At 57.9% G+C, this 19862-nt stretch overlaps 1 protein-coding gene across 1 annotated transcript; it reads right to left on the reverse strand.

Annotated features, from left to right (window-relative positions):
- Positions 1 to 4: 4 nt before the first annotated feature.
- CERS1 (ceramide synthase 1) lies at positions 5 to 18942 on the reverse strand. The gene is made up of 7 exons (XM_036450427.2): positions 18603 to 18942; positions 16381 to 16540; positions 11795 to 11975; positions 9278 to 9439; positions 8749 to 8896; positions 8494 to 8603; positions 5 to 181 (listed from the first exon to the last, which is right to left on the reverse strand). The coding sequence occupies exons 1-7, from the start codon at positions 18864 to 18866 to the stop codon at positions 139 to 141; spliced, it is 1068 nt and encodes a 355-aa protein (XP_036306320.1). The 5' UTR covers positions 18867 to 18942; the 3' UTR covers positions 5 to 138.
- Between the last annotated feature and the right edge of the window lie 920 nt (positions 18943 to 19862).

The raw sequence follows: 19862 nt of genomic DNA on the forward strand, positions 1-19862 counted from the left end.
GGCGCGGTCCCGGGAGTGGCCCAGGCCCGGGAGGGGCGGAGCTGGAGGGAGCCAGGGTCTTGGGGAGCCGGGGAGCTGTCCCAGGGGGCAGGGTGGGGCAGGGTGAGGTCCGGGGGAGCGGGACAGGCGTCGAAGGGTTCAGAAGCGCTTATCCTTCACCAAACCGTTCCTCAGCGGCTTCCTGGGGGCCAAAACCCGCCAGGTTAGCCTAGGACCCCACGCTCCCCCCTACTCCCTGGCCCGCCCGCCTGGCTGTCCACATCCTCTTTCTCAGCCTAGCTCCTCGTCCGGCTCCTCCCCTTTCCTTCCCACCCCAGGCCCTGGCCACCACAAGAGAGCAAATCCCACCTACTCCCTCTGCCTGACATGCTCCCTCCTCCTCAACCCCAATCAACACTGCTCCTCATCCTCCTCCCCTCGGAAACGCAGGCCTGCGGAGGCCTCTGCCGCCCTCCAAGCAGGCTTGCCTGCTCCAGCGGCGCTGGCTGGCTCATAGCCCCACTGGACAGGCTTCTCTGCCCTGTCCCTCTCCATCCACCACCTGTCTACACTGCTGCAGCCCTTATTTTCATTCCATGTTTTTATTTCTTATTTCAGAGAGGAAGGGAGAGGGAGAGAGAGAGAGAAACATCAGTGATGAGAATCATTGATCAGCTGCCTCTTGCATGCCCTCTACTGGGGACTGAGCCCACAACCCTAGGCATGTGCCCTGACCGGGAACTAAACTATGACCTCCTGGTTCATGGGTCAACGTTCAACCGCCGAGCCACACCAGCTGAACGTATTACATTTTTTGAACCAATAATATGTTCTCATGATCTAGACATCCTGGGATATAATCTTATAGACACTAGCAGACACTCTCTTCCATAAGAACGAAGACTTTCCTGGAGATGATAGTTTTGTTCCCTTTAATCCTTCCTTCCCTTGGGCCGGAACTCCTGGCCGTCCCTTCCTGGGGGCCCCCACCCTGTCCTCATTGCTTTTCCTGCGGTCACTGCCCTTTCTCTCGCTGAGCCCGCAGGAGCCCTTTATCTGTGAAGTCAGAGATAAGGCCGACGTGGGTCTCCGTGCGCCTGTCGTTTCCGGTTTTGCCTGTCGTCCTTTAGACACGCAGGAGGCTCCTGGCTTCTGGACTCTTCCAACACACAGTCCAGTTGCCAGATGACAGTGTCCGTTTCTGACTCTGGTCGGAGTTCACTGTTTCCACTTTCTACGTCCACATCTTTGAGCCACTGGCGTTTGCCTGGGAACTGATGCGAGATACTCTCCAGATGGTCACCGAGTGTCCCGCCGTGTTCCAACAGTCCTCCCTTCCCTCCTGGTGACCTCAAGGGTAATGATTTGGCTGTGTTCCCCCACATTTTTAATTCCTGTACTTTTATAGCACTTAAAAAAACACTTCTATTGATTTCAGAGAGGGAAAGACAGGGAGTGAGAGAAGCATCAATGATGCGAGAGAATCATTGATTGGCTGCCTCCTGCATACCCCCTGCTGGGGATCAAGCCCACAACCAGGGCGTGTGGCCTTGACTGGAATCGAACCTGGGTCCTTTCAAGTTCGCTGGCCCACACTCTATCCACTGAGCCAAACTGGGTAGGGCGATAGTACGTTAATGCCTCTGCCCCATGCCGTTTCACCAGAGCTTTCCTGGTGATTAAGTGCCCCTCCCTCCTTCATCAAAAACAATGTAATTTTTTGGAGAGGAGGGGTCATTGCCTCTGTAGGTATCAGAGTTAGACTTTCCGGCTTCAGCGCACCCTGTGGGGAAAGTCAGGCGAGGGAGGGAGGTGGGGCATGAGCACAGCCAGTCACTGCGATGGATCCCGGATGTTTCCTGGAGAAGCAGGAGGAAAAGGGGAGCGAGGGGCTTCCTGGAGCTTCCCAGGTTTTCCCCGAGTTGCCCTCACCGGTGATAGACCAACGTTCGGGGGAGGTCGTGGGCCTGGGGTTGATTTGGGAAATTTTAGAAGAACCTCCTTCTGCTTGTCTAAAGGACGGACAGGCAGACACTGGAGACAGAATGGTGCTCCAGGGCGCACTGGGAGCCGGCAGAGGAGCTTGGAAGTTGGGGTGGGTTAAGTGAAAAAGGGCTCTTGGGGAGGGAGCGGCCAGAGACCAGGCAGGAAGCAAGAGGTCGAGTGAAGAACATCAAGGATGGGGAGCAGAGGGGCACTGGATAACTTGCTTCCTGGCATATGTCATCAGTTGGGCTCTAATAGACTCATAATTTTTTTTTTTTTCCAAAAAAAAAGAGCAAAGATACCACCACCCACATCAAGCGTTCCTTCCTCCTGTGGTTTAAAACCCCTCCTGAAGCCGGGTCCTTGGGTCAAGTGTCAGCATCAGCATGAGCCCTGAATTCCTTTCCCTCCTCTTACTTGGGCTGCGTGTTGGCCAAAGAGACTCAGAAGAGATGGATATTTACCTAAACCTTCCCTCCAAGCCCGCCGAAGGGGAGAAATCGTGCTTCTGCAGTGCCAGAAGCCCAGGCCCGCGACTGAATTTAACAGTTTCTCTTGTGAAGAAAGGAACTTCAACTCCCATAAAGCTCAGGTCCAGCAGGAACGGAGACCGGCTTCTACCTTCCAGAGTGCCGGCACTGGCCGGGGACCACAGCGGCGTGCGCTAACCAACAGGGGCTTCTTTCTTGGCCTCGGAGTCCAGTGACCAGCTCTCGATCGATCTGGGTGACAGACTCCCCCGGTGCCACATCAGCAGATTACACCGTGGGGCCCCCCATCCCGCTGGTCTGTCTGCTGTGACTAGGTCCTCTCAGTGGCTTTCCTGGTGGAGCCAGCGGTGAAGACTCCGATGTTGCAGAAGAAGTCCCACTGCTGCCTGGGAACCGCGGGCTCGAGGCAGCCGGCCTGCTGAATCTGTCAGCTCCTGAACTCTCCCCTGCAGCCGGGCCAGGACGAGGTGACGGTGCCCAGCGGGAAGGCCTGAGCAGAAAGACTCGCCTGACACATTTCAAGTGACTTGAAAGAATACTTAGAACTTTAGCGCCAGATTGAGTAGCAAGTACAGTCTCATGTTTAGGAACTGTTCTGCCACTGAAAAGTGGGGCCTGGCCAGTGTGGCTCAGTGGTTGAGCATCAACCTCTGAGCCAGGAGGTCACGATTCAATTCCCCGTCAGGGCACATGCCTGGGTTGTGGGCTCGATCTCCAATAGGGGCGTATAGGAGGCAGCCGATCAATGACTCTCATCATTGATGTTTGTATCTCCCTCTCCCTACCTTTCTGAAATCAATTATATATATATATATATATATATATATATATATATATATATATATATATATATATATAATTTTTTTTTTTTTAAGAAAAGTGTGTAGCTTTAACTGGTTTGGCTCAGTGGATAGTGTCGGCCTACAGAATGAAAGGTCCTGGGTTCAATTCCGGTCAAGGGCATGTTCCTTGATTGCAGGCACATCCCCAGTGCAGGGTATGCAGGAAGCAGCTGATCGATGTTTCTCTCTCATCAATGTTTCTATTGATAACTCTCTCTCCCTCTCCCCTCCTCTCTGTAAAAAAAACCAATAAAATATATTAAAAAAGAAAGTAAAGTCTGTAGCATTCATTATTATTTCCCCTCCGCTCTATTTTCTGCTCTCGACCAACAGCTGGTCACATGTTGGAATTTCTGCATTTATCACACGATAACTTTCAGTTCATACATTCTGAACATTTTACCTAATTTTGGAGAAGTCCACTCAATATCATATTAACAATTTGCTCTTGACTTGCCCCCATTATTTCTGGTGCAGGTTTAAAATGTCATCCATCATATTTGTTTTCAAGATCTGTTGTTTCTTGTTCAATAAATACTAATTCTTAATTAAAAAAAAAAAAAAGCAGAGTAGACTGACGCATGCTTAAGGGGGTCCTGGGATCAGAGTAAGGCTTCTTTGGGGGTGATGAAAATGTTCTAAAACTGGCTGTGGTAATGGTTGCACAACTCCGCAAAGGGGCTAAACCATTTAATTATACAGGGTGAATGGGCAAATTGTATGGTGTGTGAATTCTGTCTCAATAGCTTTCAAAAGAAGGAGGAGGAGGAGGAGGAGAAGAGGAGGAGGAAGAAGAGGAGGAGGAGGAGGAAGAGGAGGAAGAAGAGGAGGAGGAGGAAGAGGAGGAGGAAGAAGAGGAGGAGGAGGAAGAAGAGGAGGAGGAGGAGGAGAAGGAGGAGGAGGGGGGAGGAGGAGGAGGGGGGAGGAGGAGGAGGGGGTAGGTGACCCTGGATTTAGCACCGAGAAGGCCTTGCTGGAGCCACACAGGAGTCTCAGGGAGTGGGTGGGTGTGGGATGGAGGGCTCTGCTGCCAGGGAGGCTGGTGGGCGCTGGGGCAGAGGCTGGGGAAGGAAGGCCTCTCTCCTGAGTCAGAGTGTCCTGAACAGCAAGAGGCTGGGGTCCCGGCCTGGTGGGGGCCTTGGAGGGAGATGGAGCAGGCCCTGAAGCAGCCAGCGGGGCACGGTGGCTCTCCAGCCACTCCTGCTTCCTGGGGGAACGCAGGCCAGCTTGTCAGCCAGGGATGATGGTGATGGCGGGTGACGGTTGAGGATAAGGGAGAACCAAGGAAGAACAGGCATGCTGGCGCAGTGTGGGCATCACCAAGGACCCTCTGGCCCATTATTGGTGCAGCAGGGAGAGTCCCAGCTCATCGGCGCGGGGGGCCGAGCTGAGAACTGGATGTACAGAGCAGCCAGGTGTCAGCTGTAGGTCCACACCCTGGATGGGGCGAGGGCCTTGGTGGATGGCAGTCCCGGCCGCCCTGAGGATGATGCCCTTCAGACCAAGGTGCCAGATTATGACCAGGGCAGGGAGGGGGCAGGAGGCTGAATCGGTTCGGGAGGATGGTCTACCAGATGAACAGTGGCCCAGCTGTGGAGTGAATCGGGAGAGAGAACGGAGGGAGGGAGGAGTGAAGAGAGGAAGGGGCTGGCAGAGGAAGGGATCAGTGCTGCTCAAGTGCCATAAGGTTTGTTCCCTGCGTTACTTCAAAGTGATTCTGTTGTCAGGGTCTTAGTTTTCAAACCTGAGTTTTTGTTTGTATGTGATCCTGTTTATTTTGTTTATCTGTATGATCCTGGTTTCTAAGCAATTGCTCTGTGGCTCGCTGAGGTCAATTCTGAGAAATGTGCCAGGGTTAAGAAAGAACATCTGTTCACCTGCTTCTGAGCTGCTGGGTGAGGAGCACAAAGCATGAACTGTACCTCTCGGGGTCCCATCATCCCAAGGTTCAGGACTGCGTCATGTGGAACATTCCAGATCAAGAATCACACCCAAATTTCTCTTCTTGTCCTTTTTCACTTGCAACTTTTATGTACCTTGAAGTCTTTTAACTTTTATTTATTTATTTATTTATTTATTTATTTTAATATATTTTATTATTTTTGTACAGAGAGAAAGGGAGAGATATAGAGAGTTAGAAACATCAATGAGAGAGAGTCATCGATCAGCTGCCTCTTGCACACCCCCTACTGGGGATGTGCCCGCAACCAAGGTACATGCCCTTGACCGGAATCGAACCTGGGACCCTTCAGTCCTCAGACCAATGCTCTATCCACTGAGCCAAACCGGTTAGGGCAAGTTCTAATTATTTTATCTCTCTCAAATTAGGGAATTAAAATGTTTATCCAAATATGTATCAGTTTCTCTGCTGATCTGCTTCTTGAGAGAGTTTTCTGAAATACAATTTTCTTAGTGTTTTCTTGTCTCTTAAGTAACTTCTTTTTTGTGTGTGTGTTTTGTTGTCGTTAATCCTCACCTGAGGATATTTTTCTGTTGTTTTTTCCAGAGGGTGAAAGGAAGGAAAGAAGGAGGGGGAGGGAGATGGATTGACCACCTCCCACATGTTCCCCAGCCAAGAATCAGGTAGGTGCCCCGATAGGGAATCAAACCCACAACTCTCCAGTGTGTGGGCAGCTCTAACCACTGGGAACACCATCCAGGGCTTGAGTAATACTTTTTAAAATTGTGTATGAAATTCCTCGTTGCTTGTTATTTCGTCTTAGCATTTGAGGTGACACTTGACTCCATAGACATCTAGCATCCGTTGTTAGTCTGTGTCACAGGCCGTCTCTTCCTTTCTGCTCATCCTGCTTACGACGGATGTCTGCCACTTTCTGGAACATTCTCAGCATGATGTCTCTCGTATTGTCTCCCCACCCGTCTATTAGAATCCAGCTAGGCCAGGTCATCCTTAAAATCCTAGCTGCCATAGCTGCCATCTGTTTTTGCTGCTTCTGGGTAATTTCTTCACAGCTTTTAGCTTACTGATTCTCTCTTCAGCTTTCTGATCATGTGAGCCCTGACAGCTTTGGCGGGCTGAAGGGCGGAACCTGTGAGTGTGGCTTTATTTGGGAAAAGAGCCTTTGCCGATGTAATTAAGTGATGTTGAACAGACCATCAGGAGAGGAGAAGGCTACGTGAAGAAAGAGGCAGTGGTTGGAGTGATGCAGCCACAAGCCAAGGAGCCCCCGGAGCCCCCGGAGCCGGCAGAGGCAGGAAGGACCCTCCCGGCCTTCGGAGGGAGAGCGGGCGTCCTCCAGAAACGTGAGCGAGCAAGTTTCTCCGTTTAAGCCGCCCCGTCTGCCGCACGGGGGTCCAGCCGCCCCAGGAAAGTAACGTGACATCCAGTGCTGTTTTGAAGGTCACTCTGCCTTTTATTTTTTGAATAAACCTTTTATTTTAGAATGATTTTGATTTGCAGAAAGGTTGCAGGGACAGTCCAGAGAACTCGAGTGGAGCCCTGACCAGCCTCCGGCGTCACCGCTGAGCAGCCGGTGCGGGACGCTGCAGGCGGCCCGATCTCGAGGCCGTCCTCTTTCTGTCCGGGATCCCGCCTCGTGCGGGACAGGTCTGCAGTCTCCTTGTTTCCCACGACCTGACAGTCTGGGGCATCCCGACCACCCCGTCTCTACACCGGGCTGTGCCGGCTCTGGCCATCCTGGGGAACCCAGGTCGCTGGCGCTGCCCACGGCCCTGGCCGTGCACCGTGTCCCCCAGCACAGCCTGACCTCTCGGTGCAGTTCATACTCTGCTCCCCTAGAGGGCATGCCAGCAGGTACAGGCCCTCAGCCCGCATTCCGGCCGGACAGACGGACAGACGCTCTCAGGAAGACAGAGCAGGGAGCACCAGGCGAGGCTGGGGTACGGCCGTGGGCTCTGCACTCACAAGGACTCTCCAACGGATGCTTCCTGCTCTGCGGCAGGAAGAGCTTTCAGGTTTTCAGATTTGGCCGAGCAGGATCACCCCCGCCCCCCCCCTGCTGTGTCCGGACGCCTCTGAGGGCCAGTCAGACTCCTGCTGAGGCCTCACTGATCTCCCAGCAGAATTCCTGACTCAGGATCCCTGGACATGGACAGTCAGACGCCCCCAAGGACTGCCTTCCCCACCCCACTGGCTTGCAGAGCCCTGGCTGGCAAGTGGCATTTCGGTAAACGGCAGCCCAAGCCAAAGTCTTGGGTCACCTTGGGTTCTTCTATCTCGGTTTCACCTACGCCCAAGGCAAGTCTGGTCAGTGCTGCCACGGAGCTGGGATCTAACCACTGGGGCCGCAGCCCTCTCGTGTCCACGATCTCCGTCCGCCCGTCCGACCCCTCCGCACCCTGGGCGCTGGCTGCTGGCCTGGGTGCCCCCGCCTGTGGCCCATGGTGGCCGCACAAAGTGCTTCTCTGTTGGAACCGGCCCTGAGGGCCTCCCTGGGTCCCGTGCTCCGATCGAGCAATACCCCGGCCTCTGCTTCTCGTCTCCCGTCTGTCACGTAGATTTGAAAACCTCTGCTCCTCTCTGCTGTGTCCGACGCCTCGGAGGGTCAGTCAGACTCCTGCTGAGGCCTCACTGATCTCCCACCCCTACCACCTCCTCGACAGGAGCCCTCTGCTTCCCCACGCCACCACTCCCTCCGGAGGCTGATTGGAGGTCTGCTCTGTCAGCACCTGACCTCCCAGCTGCTCCGATACCCTCAGGCTGCCTCTGGGCGCTGCGCACCGGGCCCTGCTTATCTCACAAACCTGGGGCCCCGCAGGCCGGGGCTCAATCCCAGGGCTGACAGCCCCGGGGTCCCGCCTCCAGGATGCCTGACCTCTTCTCTCCTTCCCTAGCACCCACCCTGGGCCGTCTCCCGCTCGGTACTCAGGGGGCCAGGGAGCAGCAGCATGGGGAGCCCCACCTCCTGCCTGGCCAATGGCTGCTCCTTCCCACCCACGGGCCCCCTGGCTTGGCCCTCACGGCTCCACTCCTGGCGCCCTGGTGCTTGCCCCTCACTCCTGACCTCCCTTTCTCCTCCTCGGTATCTATCCTTTCAGCATCTACCGCCATCACCACGTCCCCCACGCCTCACTGCAGTCTGTTCTGGACGCAGACTCCGGGGCAGCGTCTGCCACAGCCTCGCGGCCGCTGTGTCTCCAGGCCGGCCCCAGTGCGCGCTCAGCGGACGGTGTGACCGAAGGAACGGACGGGGCGGCAGCCCCTCCAGACTCACTCAGCTTTGCTGGGCTTGGGGCCCGGGGCCTCCGCTGCGTCGTATTCCCGCACGTCCTTCAGCTCCCGAACCTGGCCGGTCAGCACCTTGGCAGCAAACGCCACGATGTACTGTGGGGGGGGAGGGGGGAGACGCGGTAAGAAGAGCTGCCCTCGGAGGGCCACGCACCGCTGCCGCGGGCCCCGGCGCGGCTGGTCCCCACGTGCCCGCCCCGGGGGGCAGGGCTGCCGGCGGAGGAGGACGGAGCCGACTCACCAGGAACCAGTAGAGGTTCATGGCGGTGAGCAGCAGCAGGAGCGCGTTGAAGAAGAAGTAGAAGGGGATGTCGGGCACGGAGCGCAGGCTGCAGTGGCACGTGGCGTACAGGACCTTCAGTGGGAACCAGTAGAGGCGGAACCAGAACCTGGGGAGGGGAGAACGGGCCGGGGAAGCCGAGGGCAAGAGAGGGCGGGAGGGCGGGGGTGGCCCCGCCATCTCTGTCTCTGTCCGATGCCATCTGGCCTCATCCATCTGTCCCTGCTCGTCCTCACCCTCCTCGCCCGGCTGCCCCACCCTTCTCTCTGCTCCTGCCAACCACGCCCCTGCCCAGTCCGTTCACCGCCCCATCCCCGCCAGGCCCCGCCCCATCCCGCCAGGCCCCGCCCCATCCCGCCAGGCCCCGCCCCATCCCGCCAGGCCCCGCCCCATCCCGCCAGGCCCCGCCCCATCCCCGCCAGGCCTCGCCCCATCCCCGCCAGGCCCCGCCCCATCCCCGCCAGGCCCCGCCCCGCCCTCCGGCGCTCACCAGCTGAGGCTGAAGCTGAGGCAGCCCAGGTCGGCGGCCAGGGCGTGCAGAGGGTGGTGGGAGCCCCCCCGGGACTTGAAGTAGACGTTGAGCTTGGTGAACTCCAGCTGCACGTCGCTGATGTCGTGCAGGAAGAGCACCAGGATGCCCACGTTGTGGTACCTGAGAGGAGCCGGGCCGGAGAGAGGAGAGGGCAGGTCACACAGGGTCCAAATCCCTGCACTGAGGACCCCAAGGCAGGCCCAGGGCACCCCTTTCCTGCCTTTCGGAGCCACCCCTCTGGCTCACCAGCCCTGCCCAACCCCCAAAGGGCCAGGTCGGCGGCAGCACCCAGACTGTGCTCAGGGGACCGTCCGCCTGGGTCCCCACCTCGCTGCCCAGGAGGCCCACAGCCAGCCTGGAAGTCCTTTCTCTAATCCTCATTCCTGTGACCTCTGACCCACCATGACGCTGACCCCACAGGCCAGGGCCTTCTGTGTCCTGATCCCTACACTGGCCGACACTCCCAGGTCTATGGGGTTTACCTGAGCTTGGCTGTGGGCTGCAGGTGCCCACCAGGGGCTAAGGGAGTCGGAGAGCTGTCCCCCTTCCCACTGCCTGAGCCAAGAGTCCTGAGCTCAGCCTGCACGGGGCCATGTCTCTGTCCCCACCTGGCCTTCCTGCTCCCAGCACCCGACACGTGCCTCCCGGTGCTGGCAGAGCCTTTCCTCACCTCCTCTCTCTCTCACCTGTCACCCCCCTCCCTCCCACCTACACCTCACCATCCCTGCAGTCCTTACCTTCGGACTTGATTTTTCTCCATAGTTAATACCTGCAAACAAATTAGTCTTTTCTTTCTTTCGTTTTCCTTTTCTGAGAGGTGGGGCCTGTTATCTGATTTTATCCTCCAGAGCAGTGCTGAGAACTTTCTAGAACAATGGGAATGTTCTATACCTGCATTATCTACATGGGAGCTACCAGCCAGATGTGGCCACGGAGCAGCTGAAATGTGGGTGGTGTGCCTGAGGGACAGATGTGTGATTTTTAAAAAATATATATTTTATTGATTTTTTACAGAGAGGAGGAGAGAGGGAGAGTTAGAAACACTGATGAGAGAGAATCATCGACCAGCTGCCTCTTGCACACCCCCTACTGGGGATGTGCCCGCAACTAAGGTACATGCCCTTGACTGGAATCGAACCCCGGACTTTTCAGTCTGCAGGCCAACGGACGCTCTATCCACTGAGCCAAACCACTTTCGGCAGATGTGTGATTTTTTGTCGTTTTTGTTAATCCTCACCCGAGGATATTTTTCCATTTATTTTTTTTTTTAAGGGGGAGTGGGAGAGAGAGGGAAGGACAGAGAGGAACATCGATGTGAGAGAAACACATCAGTTGGTTGCCTCCTGCACGTGTCCTTGTGTCCTGGGCCAGGGAGGAGCCTGCAACCAAGCTACATGCCCTTGACCGGAATCGAACCCGGGATTCTTTGGGCTGCAGGCCGGAGCTTTACCCACTAAGGCCAAACCGGCTAGGGGCAGAATGTGTGATTTTATTTAAGCTTAATTAAAGTTGAAGTAGCCACTTGTAATCAGTGGCTACTATATTGGAAGGCGCAGCTGGAGCAGTGAATCGAACCCAGGACCTTTCAGCCGACGCTCTATCCATTGAGCCAAACCGGTTTCGGCTCTCATCAATATTGCTAACTCTCTATCCTTCTCCCTTCCTCTCTGTAAAAAATCAGTAAGATATATTAAAAAAGAAAAAAAGAGTATAGACCTCATTTATTAATAGATATCCTATCACTCATGTTAAAAAAAGAAAGAAAAATTAAAATAATATGTTCTAGCCGAAACCGGTTTGGCTCAGTGGATAGAGGGTCGGCCTGAGGACTGAAAGGTCCCGGGTTCGATTCCTGTCAAGGGCATGTACCTTGGTTGTGGGCACATCCCCAGTGGGGGGTGTGCAAGAGGCAGCTGATCGATGTTTCTCTCTTATCCATGTTTCTAGCTTTCTATCCCTCTCCCTTCCTCTCTGTAAAAAATCAATAAAACATATTAAAAAAGAAAATAAAATAATGTCCTAGTTAGCTCAGTATACCCAAAATACTGTTATTTCAACATGTGATGATGTAGCGAAGGCCTGGGGAGATATGTGTGTCCCTTTGCCTCTGACAGGGGTGGATGTGAAAACAATCGCAGGTCGCAGTTTGGATGGGATCGGAGCAGGTGTGGGCTCTCAGCCTTCAGGTTTATCTGTTAGTGGCTGTGCTCCCAGCAGCACCTGCCACATGGCAGGGGTTCAGGAAACACTTGCTATGTGACCTGGTCCAGGGTGCCATCCGGGTGGGGGTGGGGGTGGGGGGGTGAATGGGGCAGGCCTCCCTGCACCTTTTCCACCCCATCCCTCTGGATCTCTCTGGAACCCTCCGCCATGAACACCTCATGCCTCCCCTCCATCCCCCTCCCCCAGGCACGAGCTCTGCCCTGGGCCAGCTGCCCCCCTTGCTCGCGCAGTGCCCTCCCCACCCGGACTCACCGGAAGGCGTAGGAGGAGACGATGAGGACCAGGGTGACCACGTGGTGGACGAGCATGACCACCGAGTCCTTGCGCCAGGCGTCCATGTAGAGCGTGGCGTAGATGGAGTGGCCGTAGAAGCTGCCCTGCAGCAGGTAGGCGGCCGCGATGTCCCGGGGCACCGCCATGCCCGGCGTCCAGTCTGGGGAGAGCCGGGCCGGTCATCGGGGGCCTGCAGGGCCTCCACACGAGTGACCCCCACACCTCTCGGGCCAGGCATGAGTCCCCCCGTGTCTCTGCAGTCGCACCGGCCACTGGCTTTCCATCCCCTGTTCTCTACCAGCTACCTTTCGTTAATGAGCATTCCCTTCTGGAGCGGATTCAGTTCTATAGAAGCTCCTATCCCGGGAATCCATCCCTTGCAGGATTTCTGACTCTGCCCTGGTTGCCCTTCCTGCCTTCTCTCTCTCTCTCTCTCTTTTTAAATATATTGTATTGATTTTTTACAGAGAGGAAGGGAGAGGGATAGAGAGCTAGAAACATTGATGAGAGAGAAACATCGATCAGCTGCCTCCTGCACATCCCCCAATGGGGATGTGCCCGCAACCTAGGTACATGCCCCTGACTGGAATCGAACCCGGGACCCTTCAGTCAGCAGGCTGACGCTATCCACTGAGCCAAACCGGTCTCTGCCCATTTTCTCTTAATTACCAGGCACCTCCAGCCAGCGAGTACGCTCCCATTCTAGCCGCCCCGGCCCCCAGCAATTACCAACCGGATGGAGGACGGATGGAGGCTGCTGCCCACCTCCTGGCGCTGGCACAGCAGCTGCAGCAGAAGTCACAGACCCTGCTGCTGCCAAGGAAGACGGCTCTCCCCAGGCGGGTCCCAGCCTCCTCTCCCCGCCGCCTGCCGCCTCCTTCACTCCTGGCATTGTGCCACCTTCACCCAGGCCTCACCCCTTCTTGGCAACGCTGACCCCCCGTTTTCTTCTCTGCCCACCGCCGGGCCTCTCTGCTCACTGGGCGCTCCTCCTCTGCCCACCCCTAACTCAGTGACCCCCCCTGGAGCCTTCAGTTTCCTAGGCTCCACCCAGGCCCCTGCTCAAGACGACTCTTCGTCTGTGCTCCGGCCTCTCCTGTAAAGGAGATCCACACAGATCCCCATCGGGGCCTCTTCGGCCCATGTCTTAGCTCACTGCCCCGACCCCCACTGCCCCTACTCTGGTCCAGGCACCAGCACTGCCCCAGCGCCTCCTGGCCTCTGAGTGTCCCCATGGGGGCTCACAGGCTGTGAAAACACAGACCCCGCTGCCCAGCAATTCCACTCCTAGGCGTGTGCTCAAGGGAATGAACACGGACTCACACAGGCATTCAGACGTGCATATTCACAGCAGCACTAGTCACAGTTGCCAGAAAGTGGAAAGAACCCATTAACAGATAAAGGACAGGCAAAATGTGGTCCTTCCACACGTGGAATATCACTCAGCCATAAAAAAGACAGACCCGCTGACACACTGCGTGGATGAACCCAGAAAACACGATGCCGAGCCCTGGCTGGTTTGGCTCAGTGGACAGGGTGGCAGCCTGTGGACTAAGGGGTCCCAGGTTCGATTCTAGCCAAGGGCACATGCCCGGGTTGCAGGCTCGATCCCCAGTGGGGGGCCGTGCAGGAGGCAGCCAATCGATGATTCTCTCTCATTGATGTTTCTCTCCCTCTCCCTCTCCCTTCCTCTCTGAAATCAATAAAAAAATATTTTTTTAAAATATATAAAAACAAAACAACACGCTGCTGAGTGAAAGAAGCCACAAGCAGACGGTCCACGTGCACTTTAAGTCCTGCAGCATCAGGCACATTCACATCCCCACCGTCCTTCCCAGAACCCTCTGCTGCTCTCCTTCCCAGAACTCTCTGCTGCTATCCTTCCCAGAACCCTCTGCTGCTATCCTTCCCAGAACCCTCTGCTGCTGCAAAACTGAACTGTCCTTGTTGAATACCCCCGCCCCGCCCCTCTCCCAGGCCCTATCTCCTCTGGGACCTGACTCCTCTGGGACCTCTTATGGATGCACTCACAGTACTTACCTTTTTGTGTCCAGCCAAAACGGTTACTGTTATGTTTCGAGCATTTTACCCGATAAAAGAAAGCAAAACTCCCCACGAAATCAGATCTCATCTCCCCGACTCTAACACATCCAGGGGCTTCGAAAAGTTTGACAGCAAACCGGGAATGCTGCAGCTGGAGGGCCCCACCCCCACCCCCACCCCGCTCCCCACACCTGCCAGACGCCTGTCCCTCTTCACAAGGACAGCGTGCAGAGCCTCGATGCACAGAGTGGTAGGAAAGAGCCTTCCACCTCTTCCACCGGGAAGACTCACAGTGGGTGAGCATCCAGCCTCGGGCCCCAAGTATGAGGCAGGGGGGAGCAGGCATATAATTCACCGTCCTGACTTCACCTGCCCCTCCCCACATGATGGAGGGCGGCTGTCCACGGACCCCAGCCTCCTCTCCACACGTCCCACCTGTTGCCCTGGGTACTTCATGTCACCCCCTCTCCCACCTCCAATATCAGGGCCTTGGGCTTCCCAAACCCAGCTCCCGGTCACCCCTAGACCCAACCCTACTGACCCCCCATTTCACTGAGGAGCCCAGACCCTCCTCTGGTTTGGCAGCAAATCCTACCAGCTCGGCCTTCAAAACATTTTTCTTTTAAAAACACATGTTTTTATTGATTTCCGAGAGAGAGGAAGGGAGAGAAAGAGATAGAAACATCAATGATGACAGAATCTTCAATAGGCTGCCTCCTGCACGCCCCCTACTGGGGATCGAGCCCAACACCTGGGCATTTGCCTTGACCAGGAGTTGAACTATGACCTCCTGGTTCACAGGCTGACGCTCAACCACTGAGCCACACCGGCCAGACTAAAACATTTTCAAATCAACTTCTCTCCTCTGCCCAGGCCTGTCCTGGTTGGAGCCCCCTTCTCTGCTCACAGCCCCATGGTAAATACCCTTTCTGCCCTCCTGCCCCTGGCCTGGCCAGGGGAGCTGCTCTGCTCCTGACGCACCAGGAATGTGCTTCCCGCCTGCCTCAGGCCCTCCGGGCCCTCGCTCAAAAGCCGCTATCCCTGCTGCAGTAGAACCTGCGCTCCCCTCAGACACCCCACGCTCCCCAAAGCGTTCTCGTGAGCACTGATTGCTGGAGGCAGGTTTTCTGTCACCGTCTGTCGGGGGGCTTGCTCTGACCTGCTCACAGCCTGGCACACAGCTGGTTCTCAAAGAATGAGCCTTCGAAGAGGCAGTTAACTTACAAGCAGGGGGCTGCAGCATGTTTTACAAGAAGCCAGAGGCAACGCCCATGCCTGACATTTTCAGAGTTCAGTTATGGCTCATTTGCATAAAGGGACACTGAATGACAGCGAACACTCCTCCTCTAGAAACTTACCACGTGGGAAAGGCTCCCAGGAAAACGGCCAGGCGGGCCGCACAGTCCCGTGAAGACGGCCGGGCGCCGGGGAAACCCAGAGCTTGTTACCAGGACCCTGCAACGCAGGAGCTCCATGCCGGGCCCTCCTATGGTGCCACCGGGCACCCTCCCCCCATCACCGGCCGCATTTCCCATCCTGGCCTGCTTGGTGACAGAGGACACTGCAGACACCCTCCTGTCCATCCCACCCAGAGCTCAGTCCTTGACCACCCCCACATCGAACCCAATCCACGGTGCAGCCACTTCTCACCGTCTCTGTCCCTTTGCCAAGCTGGTCTGAACCACACTGGTCCCTCCCTTCCACCCTAGACCTTGCTACCATCCTCACCCAAGACTTGGCTCTCTCAGCCCTGGCCAGGTAGTTCAGTGGTTAGAGCACTGTCCTGCTATGCCAAGGTAGAAGGTTTAACCCCTAGTCAGGGAACATACAAGAATCAACGAATGGCCAAAACCGGTTTGGCTCAATGGATAGAGCGTCGGCTTGGGGACTGAAGGGTCCCGGGTTCGATTCCGGTCAAGGGCATGTACCTTGGTTGCGGGCATATCCCCAGTAGGGGGTGTGCAAGAGGCAGCTGATCGATGACTCTCTCTCATCGATGTTTCTAACTCTCTATCTCTCTCCCTTCCTCTCTGTACAAAATCAATAAAAAACTAAATAAAAAAAATAAAAGAATCAACGAATGAATGCATAATAAGTGGAACAATGAATCGATGCCTCTCTTTCTCTTCCTCTCGCTCACTCAAAAAAAACAAAACAAACAGAAAAGAGTAAAATTGCTGCCTCCATCTGGCAGCCAGAGGAAGCTTTTTATAATCCACAAACTATCCCATTTAGAATACACTCGAACTTCTGCTGCCTTCCTGCCTTTCTCTCGCACCACGCTTGTGTATGCCCCAGGGCCTTTGCATGTGCTGTTCCTGACACCTGGAGTGCCCACCTGGGCCCACAAAGGGGTCACCTCCTCTGGGATGCCGCCCTGAGCCGTAAGACGTGCAGGTGCCCCTTTCATGTCCCCAGGGCCCCCGATCACCCTGGTCTGGGGCGGACACCCAGAACGGGATGCTGAGAGTGCCAGCTCCCCACGTGCCTTCTCCTCTGCGTTCACCCCGCTGGGGACCCACCGTAGAAGACCGAGGGCGGGTCGTGGAAGAAGGGGTAGTCGGTGCCAAAGAGCAGGTAGGCACTGTAGCTCCAGGTGCCCAGATAGAAGAGGAACTTCCAGGCGCTCTCGGGCATCTTGGCGGCATCTCTGGGCTGCAGGCGGCACCGCTTGGCCAGGGGCTGTGGGGGAGAAGACGGGGGCCATCAGAGCAGGAGCCATTCCTTTGGGGTGGGGGGGGGGGCCGAGGCCCAGGGATTCCCCGGGCTGGGCAGAGCTGGGGAGGGGCCACTGGATGCCCACAGCCGCCTGGAGTAACCAGAGCCCACGTGTGCCTGCCAAGAGCTAAACTTAGTGCCCAGCTGTCTGGCTGAGGTGTGCAGAGAGGAGTGACGGGGGCCGGAGGGGAATGTGAGTGTAGCTTGAGGGCCCGGAGAGGGGAGTGTGAGCATAAAGCAAGGGAGGTCAGCGGGGTCTGCACAGGGGAGTAAGCAGCTTGTGGGTAACGGGGACCTGGGGGTATGACAAACAGGAGGGGGTTAAGGAAAAGACGTGGCGGGACCGAGGCTGTGAGCCTGTAAGAGAACACGGAGGGGAATACGGGACACGGGCGGGGGGGGGGGGGGGGGGGCCGTGGAGTGCTGGAACCGCAAGAGAGCCTCACGGGGCAGAAATGTGAGGGAGAGGGTGCCTCCGGGGAGGAATTTGGGGAGACTAGAGAGGAACCAGGGTCTGGGGAAGATGGAGTGGGTATTTGGGGGAGGACATGAGGAAGGTGGGGACATGCAATGACGAGGTGCTGAGGAATCTCACTCTGGGGTCCAGGGTGGGGCGGGGCCTCAAGCTCCTCAGGGGCGGGGCTGTCAGGCCAAGTCCCGCCCCCTTTCCAGAGGCTGAGGGGACTGGAGCAACTCCAGTTGTCATAGAGACAGCCAGAGCCAGCTCTGGTAACCCTTGGCAACCAGGCTGCTGCCAAAAAGATGAGCCTTAGCGGCCTGCGCAGCCCCTCCGCCTATTCCTGGGAAAGGCGCGCCTCGAATTGGGGCGAGAGGCTGAGGGAGGGCAGCCCGGGAAGGGATTCCAAAAGTCAGGGGGGACCTGCCCTTGCTGTCCCAGCCCAGGCCCCTCAGGAACACGGGCGGGGACCCCATTCCACCTCGGTGGCCCCAGAGTGACCACATCCCCCTCCTGAGCACTGGCCCTCATCCTCCTGGACTCCCCACTCCCAGCTGGAGGTTGGGAAGGTGGGGGAGCAATAAAGCCCAACTGGGACCAGGCTAACTGTGGAGGGGACTCTGTCATACCTGCCTGGCCTCCCTGACGGGGTGACGGCCAGGGTCTCTCCCCAGGAGGTGATGCGGGAGGGGGTGGGGTCACTAGCAGCCAGACAACCCCCTCCCAACTTAACGAAAGCCAGCCGTTCCCAGGCGCAGAGAAAGGCCCTTTGTTGGTCTGGGCGCTCTGTCCCTGCGCCCCAGCCACGTCCAGCCAGCCTGGGGCTGGCCCAGGAGGGAGCGGCAGCTGAGCGGGGGGCCAACCCTCTTCCCAGCAGCCCCCAGAGCGGACCCCTCCCCAGATGGGAGGGAGGCCAGGCGCCAATGTCACCTCATGGTCACCCTCCGGTCCAGCCGGGGCGGTGGCCTCTCGGGCTCACTGAAAACTGGGCATTTCCGTCAGCGCCTCTCGGAAGCAGCCTCAGGCCCTCCCAACCCCCTAACCCCCCTCCCCTCGACTCCCACAAGGCTGGGACCACCAGCGAGGCGGATGAACCCAGGTCTTTGCCTCCCCGGAGGCGGCGCGGACTCCAGACAGCCACAAGGCAGCGACAGGGCAACGCCGACCCTCCCCGTAGCCACAGACAAGGGGCTCTGCCGGCTGCACAGGCCCCGGACCCGCTCCGGCTTGGGCTCCAGGCCCCCGCCCTCCCCGCAAGGCCCGGCGTTTCCAGACGCAGACCTGCCCCGTGCCCCCAGGCCTCCACAGCTACACACAGAGGCCTCCTCCCCGCACGGACCGGAACGGGTCGTGCTCGGTTCCCCCACATCACGAACACCCCACCCGTGTCACCGACCCGACCTCGCGGGTGTCCCGGTCCGGCCACACCCCCGCATCCATCCCCACCCCCATCTCGCGCGGACAGAGAAGGGCGCGGGGCGGCCCAGGACCCCGCAGCCAGAGCTCGCAGAGACAGAAAGGGGTGCACAGCGGGCCCCCCGCCCGCGCCCGGGCCCCGGCCGCACTGACCCGAAAGAGGCGCGCGGTGGCCGCGGAGCGCAGCACGGTCCAGCCGAGCGCGCCGAGCGCCAGCAGCAGCAGCTCCGCGGGCGCCAGGTGCGCGTGCTCGGCCAGGCCGCGGCGCGCCAGCCCCCAGCCGCAGTCCGCGCAGCCCCGCGCCGCCGCCACCGCGCTGCCCCAGCCGCGCTGCACCAGCTGCGCGTAGCTCGGCATGGGCTCGGGGCCCGCCGGGTCCGCCGAGGCCGCCGCCGCCGCCGCCGCCGCCGCCGCCATGCCGCTCGCCGGCCGGCTGTGTCCGCCGCCCGCGCCTGCCCGCCGAGCTGCGCGCCCCGCGTCACGCGCCGCAGCCGGGCGGGGGGCGCGGCGGCCGGAGCCGGGGACCGCGGGGCGGGGCAGCCGTAAGCTCCGCCCCGGCGGGGGACGCGGGGCTCGGGCGCAGAGGCCACGATCTGGGGGCTCGCAGGTGCTGGATCCCCAGGAGGCGGCGGCAGGGACCACCAGCGGGTAGGTCTTGGTGTTGTCGCGTGGCGTCCCATTTTGCGGCAGAGGAAACCCATGTTCGGCCCCATTTTCCAGCGGAGGAATCCCAGGCGCAGAGCCTCCAGGGCTCCCCACCCTTTTGCTGTGCCCTCGGCAAGGGGCAAGGGGGCACAAGCAAGCAGGCACGTTTTCCTCCCCGCCCTCACCATTCCCTGAGGCAGCCAGAGGGCCCTGGTGCACCCAGTGACCTCACTACATCCAGGTTTACTGTAAACGAAGGCCTGTTCTCATTCTCAAGAGGACACTGACCACTCTAAGGCGAAGAAACCCTGGTGAAGATTCCTGCTAGTGACGAAGGGAACAACATTCTGGGTGGAGGGAACAGCCAGTGCAAAGGCCCTGGGCAGAAGTGTGCCAGGGTTCCTGGACTGGGCACCTGGATGTGGACTCAGGCTTGCTCCTCTGCACCCACCCAGGATTCAGGGGTTTCAAGTGTAAGGTAGATTGCAGGCATCAGGGGTCCCCTGGAGGAGTGGCCAGGGGGCCTGAGAAGTTAGGTCGTTGTCTGAAGGCCACCTGATGGACTTCCATGACCCCAAGGGCCTGGCAGGACTCCCCTGCAGCAGGTTAACACAGGCTGTGGGGAGGCCAAGGGAGTGGGTGCCCACTTGGGGGGCGGGGACTCAAAGGCTGGCTCAAAACCAGGCTTTATTGGATCCACCCCAGGTAACCTTCCACTCTCCACTGATGGGCCCTGTGCCTGAAGCCCCCCAGCAGCCATCATTGAGG

This window comes from Pipistrellus kuhlii, unplaced genomic scaffold, assembly GCF_014108245.1.
Source record: "Pipistrellus kuhlii isolate mPipKuh1 unplaced genomic scaffold, mPipKuh1.p scaffold_m20_p_21, whole genome shotgun sequence".
Taxonomy (NCBI): Eukaryota; Metazoa; Chordata; class Mammalia; order Chiroptera; family Vespertilionidae; genus Pipistrellus; species Pipistrellus kuhlii.